At 43.9% G+C, this 12277-nt stretch overlaps 1 protein-coding gene across 2 annotated transcripts in view; it reads left to right on the top strand.

The window, feature by feature from the left end:
- Positions 1 to 12277, top strand: part of mettl16 (methyltransferase 16, N6-methyladenosine) — a 187463-nt gene that overhangs the window by 161654 nt on the left and 13532 nt on the right. For both annotated transcript variants that reach the window (XM_084318519.1, XM_084318518.1), the window contains one exon: positions 8 to 184. In XM_084318519.1, coding sequence (XP_084174645.1) covers positions 8 to 184 — 177 coding nt within the window. The remainder of the gene's footprint in view (positions 1 to 7; positions 185 to 12277) is intronic.

The following is a 12277-nucleotide window of genomic DNA, read 5'->3' as shown; positions in this document are numbered from 1 at the left end:
CCCTCAGTCTCCTCCCAATAAGAGGCGTAAACTGGAGAAGGTGCGTAAGCCCCTGTCCTTCACTCTCCCTGAGGCCAGCCTAAAGGAGCTGAAAGCCAAGGCCGTCGTTATAGGCTGCAGCGCAACCACCAGCCCTGTGGACAGCATCGCTGCTCTGTTGGAGAAGACACTCACCGACCTACGGGTAAGTACTATAGTTCCCATGTATATTATGGATACACCCGATCTGATCCTATCCATTGCTTTTACTCAACACTACAGTATTATAGTTTGTGTTGAATGGACACAAATTATTGAGACATAATCTTGTTTTCTATTATAGATCCAACATCATTCTATGTGTAAGAAAAAATCAATAGTGTGTCACCTATCACCTAGTGATTTATGTCATTACGTGTATCAGACTGTTTTGGCCTGGCATCAGCCTGATTTTGCCTAGTATTGGCCTGTTTAGCCTAGTATTAGTGATGCACCGATGTGAAAATTGTGGCCGATACCGATAACCGATATTAATATTGCTGTTCTGGCCGATACCGATATTTACCGATGTCGATATCGCTGTATAGAAAACACTTTTTTATGATAATCAAATAAAGAGCTATTTTCCAAAACGCATACTTTTTTTACTTTTGTAACCTATTTTCAGAAATTACTGATATTTTGAAACTATTTAAGGCCAAAACATGTATAAAAAAAATACAAAACATTTAATATATATAGGCCCTATCTTGATATCGGACCGATACAGATGTGTAAAAAAAACGGCCATATCAGCCTGGTGCCTTACCCCTGCATTTCAGCAATCGTCTCCCTTAGTTCCATAAGAGTGATCGGTTTCCCCAGTTCCTTGGCCTCTTCCTCAGAAATGTGGGGTAGCTCAAGCCCGCCAATGAACGATTCAAATTTAGAGTCGTCGAGATTAACCTCTGAGCTATATAACTGAGTAAAACTCTTTAAAAGTGTCGTTGATCTTTTTCGAATCAGTAGTGACTGTACCCTGTCGCGTCTTGATCGAGGGGATATCCGAGAAATGATCATTCGAGCGTATTTTCATTGCCAATAGATGGCTAGGCCTGGAGCCGTGAAAGTAGTAATTTTGCCTTGTCCTATGTATCAAGAACTCAGACTGTTGTTTAAGTATGGAGTTTATTTCTTTCTTGACTATCTTACGTTGTGTGTTTAGTCGTTCACTATAGTTAGTTTGCAAAGATGCGTATAGGTCCGCATATAATGTTTCCAGTCCTTCTAGTTTTTTTGACCGGGATTTACGCAAATTGAAGGCGAAAAGTGTGACATGACCCCTGATAAATCCTTTCAATGCGTTCCATAGGACCCTGGGGTCATCGACCGTGCCAACATTGATCTGCAAGAATTCAGCTAGTTTACTCCAGAACTCAGAACAGAAATCATCGTTCTTTAATAAGGTTGAGTTAAAACGCCACCTGGGAGCTCTCGTGGAGAGCCTGCAAAAGGTTGCCGTAAGGAAAATCCCCTTGTGGTCCGAGAGAGCCAGGGGAACCAATGAGATGTCGAAACTATCAAACATATTAGGGGACGCGAATGCATAGTCTATTCCAGAGAAGGTTTTGTGTCTGGCTGACAGGTGAGAGTAATCCTTGAGGGTGGGATTGGATAAGCGCCATAGGTCTGCGAGCCCCGTGTCCTGGGCCCACATCCTGAGGGCCTTAGAGGACCGTTTTTGGTCACTTGTTTCAGAGGACCCGGACCTATCCATCTCCGCATCCCAGCATGCATTAAAATCGCCACCCACAATGAGAGCGTATCCAGTAAGTTCCAACATATTCTTCGTGATTGTATTATAGAACGCTGAATCAAATGTGTTAGGGGCATACAATGCTATTATTGCCATCTTCCTATGAGAGAACTCAACTTTTGCTATAGTAATCCTTCCCTCCGTGTTCGACCACACATCCAGGACTTTGATATCAAGGTTACGTCTTGTAACTATGACGACTCCTCTCGTCTTATCATCGGCTGAGGATGAGGAGATAACGTGATATTGTCGATTTGCTAGCCTTGACACATCACCCACCAATAAATGCGTCTCACTAAGGAGAGCAATGTCAATATTTCTTCTCTTCAATAACCAAAGGACACTGGCACGCTTGTGTGGGGCGTTAAGACCCCCTGCGTTCCAAATAAAAATATTCAATTTAGCCATGGTCGAGTTTGTCTAAATGCGTAGAGAACATACCAGTGCAGCCAGGCTGAGTACAGAGGCGCTGATCCAGGCGGGCCCAGATGGTCAATCCCAGGAGTTCAGAGGAGGAACAATTACACACATATAAGACAACAGTACATAAAACACAGAAAAATACCACCCCAGTTACAACCCCCCCTCCTTCTACTCTAAACCCTAACCCACCCGTCCTATTATAAACCCTCCTATACCCACTCTCCAATCCCCTCCCTATGCCCCATCCACTAAGGATGGTCATCTTCCTATCATTTCCCACTGGAGTCATGGATCCAATAAGACGCTCTCCACTCCGACCCCCCTCTAGATAAACCCCTGATTAAACCCCCACTAGTCCAATAAACACAAATAAAAATTAAATTCAATAAAGATATCGGTCGAAAACCACCGTGAGCCTTGGCCCTAACATGAGACAACTATAATGGAAAAAATAGCCATTATTATATAATAACTCAACATCAACCCTGTAACCATCTACTTCCGAGTCTGCGTCGCAATGTTATAGCATAAATGGATAAAGGAAAATTCAAAACAAAATTAAATTAAAGCATACCAGCAGATAGTCTAAGGCAGGATCGGATCACAGGTAAATTGCGCAAACGGATGTCATTTAAACATCGACAATAAGAAGAAAGGGAAAAAAGGGGGTTATGGTCAAAGTGCACACATGTAACAGCCCCTCTGATCAGGCACAACGGCTGGAATGACATAACCTATGTAAGAATAGAATTAAACACCTTCATTAACCCGGGGATAGTAATAAGCTATACCTGACACAACCTGTTATCATATATTGTATATATATATTCAACCGACCTTCTACTACTGGAGCCCAAAGCTCAAAACAGCCTGGATATAAAAATAAAAGCATACAAGAAGTTAGTTAAGGACCCGATCACTGTTGAATTGTGCAAACCGATGTCACTTAAACAGCAACAACAACCAAAATACGTAAACATTAACGGGTCTCGAATGTCTCGGCGCAGGCGATAGACGCAGCCTGCTAGCTAGCCCGACGCTAGCGCGTAAGCTAGTGATGAATCCGGCTAGCACGTTAGAATCTGTTATGTACATTGTTCAGCTAGCTCGCTAGCTTTCATAGAGGCGACACACAAGTACGACCATGAGGTCAGCATTAGCAAGTAACAGAAGTCATTGGGAAGCCCCGCTAGTTTGGATGGGCAGTGGACAGTTAGCATGTCTGGGCATGACCGCAAGCATTTGTGAGTAGTCGGCCCTATCAATGTACCGTAATTCCTCTAATAGTAACCCCGACTTGTATTTGTTTCAACTGTAGCGGATACCAGGCTTGTATTAGGAGGAGGCATGTATAAGAGAGAGGCCTATATTTCTAATTTTCAAACGGATCATAATGAATAAATCAACATTTTGTGTCAGTTTGAACCCAGTAAAATGTACTGGGTTCATTTATTGAAACCAAGTACTGTATGAAATACGGTAGTAAACAGTGCAATTACAGGTGGTCAAAAAAAGTTAAATAAAGTAAAATAGTGCAATCACAATACTGGTATAATAATAATAATAATAACTTTGTTTTATACAATTCTGAGGTAGGCTTACTCTCTTGGTAAACATTAACACCATACCATTATATGGTATTTACTGCACAGCCAGGCCAGCATATAACAACAATAACTAAATATATTGCCTATGGTAAATCCGTTGAGGGAAATACCGTAATTCCTCTAATATACATGAAACCCGGCTTGTATTAGGAGGCCGGCTTATAATTGCTTAGCTCAACAGCGCACCCGGTCATTAATAGAGACCCGGTTTTTAATTGAATACCGGTTACTATTAGAGGAATTACGGTATTCAGGCCCACATCGCCAAGTCACTCACCCGACATAGATATCAAGCTACAGTCTCGGCTATCCCCTCGAGATATTCCTTCGCTTTAGCCAACGACCAAAATGAACGCCGATCATCGTCCTTACCCAGCACAGATAATTTCGCGGGAGCGAATAGCGTAGGCCTCAGGCCTAGTTTCCATAGCCTGGACATGACCACTTTGTATTCGCCTCTCTGTGCTTGAACCTCCGGCGTAAAGTCTTCGAAAATGGCCACTTTGTGATCGCCAAGACTTAGTTTACCGCTTCTGGCACGGGCCGACCGCATGATGAGTTCCCTCTGCTGAAGCCTGTTCAGCTTGACAATGATGGGCCTCGGCTCTTTGTTCACTCCAGGACTGGTCCTGCCCGCTCTGTAGGCCGACTCACATACGGGAGGGGTGGGGAGGACATCTTTCCCCAGTATTTCCTGCAGCAATTCCGGCATGGTCTCCGAGAGCCGGCCTCCCTCATTGACCTCCGGTACACCAACAATCCTGATGTTGTAGCGTCTCTCCCGGGACTGCATTTCCACAATTACCGACTGTAGTTTGGCAACTTCAGCCTGCCTAGCCAGCAGGGAGGTCTCCAGACCCGCTATCCTCTCGCCTTGTAGTGAGGCCTCTGTCGTTAGCGTGGCTAGTTCGTTAGCATTAGCCGAGGAGACAACGTGCAGCGACTCCATCTTGTCTCTCAACGGGTCTACCGCCAACCTAATTTCCTCTGACATCTCTCGATGAAGGTTATCAAAAAATTCCGCCTGCACTTTTCTTTGTGTTTCAGCGAAGCGTGTCTCAAAGTCTGCATGGAGTTTGGTCATGACCGAGAGTACAGCTTCGCTTATCTCATTGATACCGGGCGACGGCCCGGTCAGGCCCGGTGGCAGTTTGCTGGCTGGGGCGCTCATGGATCTGGTCTCCACCACCGACATCGCAGAAAGTTGAAAAAAGTCGACGACAGTAGTTGAAACTCGACGACTCAACAAGCAGACAAATACAAAATAAAAATAAAATAAAGACTAATGGGGAGAAAAGTATATTTCGCACGATAGAAGGGAGCTCACGTGAAACACGTCTACTCCATGATCGCCTAGCTCCGCCCCGTCCAGTGTGTTGTTTATTTAAAGTGAGTGTGTGTGTTGCTGGCCTGTTATTGTTCATCTCCTAAAGTCCACAATCGTCTCCTTTGTTTTGCTGACGTTCAGGGAGAGGCAGTTCTCTTGACACCATCCAGCTAGAACCTTAACCTCCTCCAGGTAGACCCTCTCGTCGTTTCCAGAGATCAGGCCCACCACTACTGTGTTGTCAGCAAATTTGATGATTGTGTTGTTGTTCCGCTGTGCCACACAGTCATGTGTGTACAGAGAGTAGAGGAGGGGACTCAGGACACAGCTATGTTGAGAGTGATGGATGAGGAGGTGCAGTTGCCTGCTCTCACCACCTGGGGTCTGCCCGTCAGGAAGTCCAAGACCCACTGGCAGAGGTCATAGTTCAAGCCCAGGTCCCTGAGCTTGGCTATGAGTTTGGAGGGGACTATGGCAGTGGTTCTCGAACTGTGGTACTTGGTGGTACTGCTGGTGGTACTTGAAAACATTTCCAAAAAAGCACAAAAAAAAAGAAAATTGTCCGTCTAAGGCCACTGAACTTAGAAGCAGGCCAGGCCAGTGTTTCTGGTTGCGGCGGCGCGATAGTTGGATAACCTAAGTGGGGAACAACCATAAATCTTTAATTCAACTTCAGCCCTGATTAGGCCTGCCGTGATAAGCAATAAATCGATTAATTGCCGCGATAATTAAAATGAATGCAATGATTTTGACGGGCGCGATTAATTGCTATTTGCGCGTTTGTTTTAATGATTGTCTATATGAATTGAAAATGGGGGACCCTGATGGAAACAAGACAAACGTCTTTCTCAGGTCTGCATCCCCTTAACAATTGTATGTATTGAGCCGTACTGTATTGTACCCATTCTGCAATCTGTTAAATAAAGTTCTCATTCGTTCATTCATTCAGGCGGAACCAGTGCCCCTTGCAGTCTCTCTCCGTGTGGGTTGGCCGCTGGCGTTACTACAGAGCACAGCACGGGAGCTCCGTGGGGCAGTAGCAACGCCACATATAGCTTAACTACATTTCTCAATAGTGTTGCTCCTTTTAACCAAGTAGCGTTATTTGTAGTGTAACGTTAGAATAACACAGAATAACGTTAATACAATTACATGCATCATTGTTTACAATGAACGGGTGGGGCTAGTCAAAGCACTGGAGACGGGGACAAGTTAAACATGAATTAATTTATTATAACGGGTCGTTTTCGAGTCGTGCTGCAGTGCCTACGCACCACAGCTATTCTATTATATACTGCTTTGACGCTTCCTCCTCATCGTTGATTGCCTGTAGTAGCTGCATCTAACGTTAGTAGCTAACGTTAAAACTAAAAAACACAACCGGACGAGACAAGTTGTCGGCTAGGATAATCACAACAATACTTCCGGTCCGGTCGGTGGGCTTCAAAATAAAAGTCTTAAACCGGAAAAGACGGAGCGGTGGGCTTCAAAATAAAAGTTTTGGGAAATAAATTTCTCAAAAAAATGCTCTAAACCGGTCGCAATAATATCGCTTATCGCGATATTTTCGGGGGCAATTAATCGCCCAGCAAAATGTGTTATCGTGGCAGGCCTAGCCCTGATCATAACCATTTATTTTTTGATTTTTTGTAATGTCAGATAAAAAATGAAGTACTCCCACTTTTCTGAAAAGAGTTGGTGTTAAATCTGACTGTAACTGAGGGGTACAATTCCCTGACTGTATTGATAAGTATGGTATCATTAAACCACTACCGCTTTATGTACTTTAATTACTGGCCATACAGTACACGATATCTAAGTATGATGAACACTTTCCCACATATGAAATCAGGTCCACACAAAGGTAATAGTCAAATATTTAATATATAGCAAAGGGTACATATAATAGTTACTTATTACATTTATGATTTGAATTGAATGCTCTTGTAAGGCAAATGAGTACTCGTATGCAAATCAACACTGAATGTCCAATCTCTGGTTACACAGGAAGCAAGTATACAACCTGGCTCTTAGGGGATTATAGCGATGGTCACTTAATGATTATAGCTGGATAATATACTGAAGGGGTCCCGCCGGTTGTAAGCCAGTAGGGGGGGTAGGAGAGCCGTCGGCTGTATCCCGTCTGGTCAACGATTTCTAGGGAGAGTCCAGGTACAGAACACAGTGCCCGTAGAACCTTGATCCGCAGATGAATACACTTGGGCTCTCTTGTAGACGATAGCTGTAGCTGTCGCTGTCAGTCCACAACGAAGAAGAAGCGAGGCGACCTCAGTCTGGTCTGAGCGCCGTCTCACCTTGGCTCCTCTCGGGGTAAATCCAACACTCACCGGTGTTGGCGATTATCCGCTCCACAAATCAAAGCACCAAAGCAAATAGATATTCCATGCCGTATAGGGCTCAGCAGTCGTCGGGGTAGGTAATCCAATGTGCAGGTCCACTCGTCCTCGCCCAGAACTCCTCGGATGAAAGCACCACGCGTGGTCTGCCCAACCTGGTTAAGACTCTAGATAACGCGAGGAAACGATGGGGGTGCTGCTCACTTTAGAACTCCAACCGAACGATGCACCATACATAATAGACTATTATTACTTAATAGAAATACGGTGCCAAACTCTGGCAATTCAGCTATTAATTCGCACGAGGTCTCACTGCTATTCTAAGGCCAAACAGGCCGTACTACACCGCACGCGGTATCGTGGGGTGAGGCTTCACGTCTTGTTACTTAGTTGGGTAGAAGGGTAAAGGACTAAGAGGAATTCTACATTTCTTGCGCCATATTTATATGCACGGTGGACAAGTAGTGCCGCTCTGCTTTCGGTAGCCGTATTCCTGCGCGGAGCTGAGGCTAGTAAAGGCATGTCTCGTCGGTACCTTTGAACTTGAACGCCAGGGGCTTGTCCCTGGCGCCTGGTCCTTTTGTCCAATAAGAGAATGAACTATTATGGGCTGTAGTAGAATAAAGGGATATTCCGTATATATGTACAAGGAATATACAAGGGATATCAAACGATATACAAATACTATTAAATATATATCCATAAATAAATATATATATTCGGTTTAATCTGATCCTTCACAACACTGACATTACAAAAAATCCATCAAAATCTGTGTTGCTGCCAATCATTGACACATGCCTAGCCTGTAATAATCCCCCACAGAAAAATGTACTTTGCATTTGATATATTGAAAATATTTTACTTTTTTGTGTTTTTTTAACAATAATTTGTGATGCCATCACACAAACTGGCATTTAAAGGGTAAACATTAAAAAATTTATTGAATGTGTTTTCTTTTCTTTTTTACAATAATTTGTGATGCCCATCACAAACACTGTCATTTAAAGGGTAAAAATTCAAAAATTCCTGCACCAGAATGCAGGAAATTAAGTTTTTGTAACAAAATAAGTGTGTGTGTGTGTGTGTGTGTGTGTGTGTGTGTGTGTGTGTGTGTGTGTGTGTGTGTGTGTGTGTGTGTGTGTGTGTGTGTGTGTGTGTGTGTGTGTGTGTGCGCGCGTGAGAGAATGACGGACAATTGCTTGCTGTGTGAGAGAGAGAGAGATAGAGAGAGAATTAAGTACATTTGCTGAAATACAGTTGTTCTTAATTTTCTCACTTGCCATGTGAGAATGTTAGTTACCGGTATTATGTTCTCAATGCCCCTTGTGCGTTGTGTGGAAGCGTTTGCTAGTTCTAGTGCTATCCCTTTGTACATTGTGGCTGTGTCTGACAAAAGTTAACAATAAATAATGGTATTAGGAATACATTTGCCTCCTGCGTGAAGCCGTGAACTGTGCATAGCTGAATAGACTGTATTTTAACGCCGGTCATATGGTGGTAGCTACGTTCTCAGGTGGTACTTGGTGTAAAAAGTTTGAGAACCACTGGACTATGGTATTGAATGCTGAGCTATAGTCGATGAATAGCATTCTCACATAGTTCCCCTGCCTCTTGTCCAGGTGTGATGCTGCTGTGTGCAGCACATGGGCTATGGCGTCCTCCGTGGACCTGTTGGGGCGGTATGCAAATTGCAGGGGTCCAGGTTGATGGGGAGGGAGGAGCAGATGTAGCCCTTCACTAGCTTCTCAAAGCACTTCATGGCTATGGAGGTGAGAGCTACAGGGCGGTAGTCGTTGAGGCAAGCAGGCTTGGATTTTTTGGGTACAGGGATAATGGTGGACTTCTTCAGACAGGTGGGGATGACAGCCTGTTCTAAGGACAGGTTAAATATGTCAGTGAGTACTGGGGCCAGTTGGTCGGCACAGACTTTTAGGACGCGGCCGGGGATACCGTCCGGTCCTGCTGCCTTCCTGATATTCACTTTCTTAAAGGTCCTCCCCACCTCATGTTCTGTTATCCTGAACACAGAGTCTCCATCAGCAGCGCCCCCCCCCCCCCCCCCCCCCCCCCCTCTATTGCAGTGGTTTGTAGGCTGGTGCTGTTATTCCCAGCCTCAAACCTCGCATAGAAGGTATTGAGATCATTTGCTAAGGAGATGTCACTGTTCAGTTTGAGGGAGGTGCCTTTGTAATCTGTCATCGTTCTGAGGCCCTGCCACATAGCTCTAGAGCAGACCTGGGCATTGTACGGCCCGCGGGCCGGATACGGCCTGCGGGATGATTGTGACCGGCCCGCGAAAGATTACATGATAATAAAAAATAATAAAAAATAAAATAAATTTACCTTTTTTTCTTTTTTCTTTTCATGTCAACGTTCACACGCACAATATACGCTTACCTAGGATTTGACTTGATTCAACAACAAAGCAGTCGGGGCAAGCCGAAAACGGTCGAAAGTGTGGTTATTTGAAGTTTGGATTTCTTTTTTCACAACTGAGGTAGGTAGATTACATTTTTAGAGACTAAAGTACAGAAAAAAGGTACCGTTGGGTACCGGTATCGATTCACAGGTACCGGTACCGTATCGGTTCAAATGTGAACGGTACCCATCCCTACTGAACACACAACTGCAGGGCAAGGGCATTTTTGCTCATGAAATGCATAGCCATGTGAAAGCCTTCATGACAAAGTTGCAATTAATTTCAAGGCAACTAGGCAGCAACAATCTCAAACACATGAAAACCCTGAAAGAAGTCAAACCATCAGCTGATCACCGGCACAGGTACTCATCCATGTTGGGAGCACTGCATGATGAATTTTCAAGGCGTTTTCAAGATTTCAAAAAGGTTGAGGATGAAATGCAGCTGGTTTCCTCTCCCTTTACCTGCAGTGTTGATAGTTGTTCAGCTTGAACTCATTGACCTGCAGTCTGATTCACTACTGAAAGAGCACTTTAAGTCAGCATCACTGCTAGAGTTCTACTCTGCTCTCAAGGAGGAGAACTTTCCAAACATGCTCAGAAGATGTTGGTTCTCTTTGGATCCACCTACAGTATATGTGAACAGACAATCTCAGTCATGATGTTTACCAAGTCCAGGTACAGTGAAATGGGACACTTGATATTTTTTTTTCTTTTTTTGCACAGTTCTGAAAACATTAAATGTTTAATATAGGCATGTAGAGTAAAAAAGGCTACTGGGACACTTTTCATGTCTTGTTTATTTTTGCTATAAGATGATGTGATGTCTTTAGAAAGCTAAGAAAATCCTTGTTTCAATAGTATATGAAACTCAAAATAATAATATTTGTATAGCACTTTTTCATACATGCCCTTTGTTATTAATGTTTCACATTTTGTTTATCATTTTGGAAATAAATTCTATTTGAATAAATTATATTTTTGAAAGCTAACCTCACCTTTTAATTGCCAAATAATAACATACACTCTTACCAGGGGTCAAAACAATGCCATTTACTGCTTTTTATATAGAAATAAAATGTATATTATGCATAATTGAGTTTGGAATTTTGGCCCGGCCCGCCAACATATTTTCAGTTGCTCATTCGGCCCCCCGGGAAAAATAATTGCCCACCCCTGCTCTAGAGTCAGGCTGTCAGCCTGTTCATATTGAAGTTCAATTTGATCCCTGTAGCATTCATGTTACCTGCCACAAGCCCGGCATTGTAGGCTGAGGTGCGCACTAGTGCACTGCAACCCTGCCCAAGCCCGACGGGGCCCTACCCGACCCGACGGGTTCGGGCTGGGTAGGGCTTTATTTTTAAATAAATAATTTGGGCTCGGCCGGGCCGGGCACCACCGTTTTTTTATTTAAAAAAAAATTATTGCGCTTTTTTTTTTTTTTCATATAACTAGGGTTATAGGATAACCTTCGTTTTCCTTAAGTTTCGTTTTCTCTTTCGCGCAAGCTGTCATCAGATACAAATTTGGATGTAATTACCGCAGCGCGCAGCGAGAACTCAGGGGAGAACTCGAGGGAGAACAGTGATGACCCTCAGGTGGATTGATGAACAAATGAACCGGACCGAAGTGGCATTGGTTGTGTTGGAACATAGCCAGTTGGCGAACGTTTTAATTTGTTCTTGGATGTATGTAGCCGGTTGGCGAAGTTTTGTTAACGTTGTTCAACGAGTTGCTGACGTCAACAGCGAAGTGGTGAGTCTGATGTTTATTATTTGCTGGGTGCTGCTGCCCTGTTTTGTTGTGCTTTCATTATGTTGCTCTGCTCGAAATCTGATTTCTGTTTTCTGTTTGTTTGTATAGTGACTGAGTAGGCTATTGTGTCGTGTGTGTGTGTGTCAAAGAAGATTCTATAGCCTTCAATTAGAGCTGCCGCGATTACCGCATTACCGCGGTATCGCGGTTACATCACGCCCACCGCAAGAGTAGGCTGAATACCGCATCACCGCTTTTTTTTTATAATAATAATAAAGTACCCTCCTCTCGTTGGGCTTGCGGCTCTGCAGATATACCCTACTCCTCTATCGAGGTTCCAAGCGACCCTATTGGGTACCAGAAAAGTCACGTGAAACATTGCAGACCACTGATTGGTCAGAAGAGAGACGCGTCACATGTTGGATCAGAGCTCATTTAGCTCCCCGCCGGAGTGGACTACCATCGCTCCTCAGGAGTACTAAACGAGACATAATGATTTTACTGTCTGCAACGAATGTTATAATAAAAGCCCTTCGTTCTATACACTTGTCTGATTGAAAACTTTATTAACAGACCGCAGAATGGGACAACTCAGCACTAGGGATGGGTACCG

The sequence above is a fragment of the Notolepis coatsorum genome, assembly GCF_963971535.1.
Source record: "Notolepis coatsorum genome assembly, chromosome: 1".
Taxonomy (NCBI): Eukaryota; Metazoa; Chordata; class Actinopteri; order Aulopiformes; family Paralepididae; genus Notolepis; species Notolepis coatsorum.
Note: the sequence above shows the minus strand (reverse complement) of the source record. Positions and strands in the feature narration are given on the sequence as shown.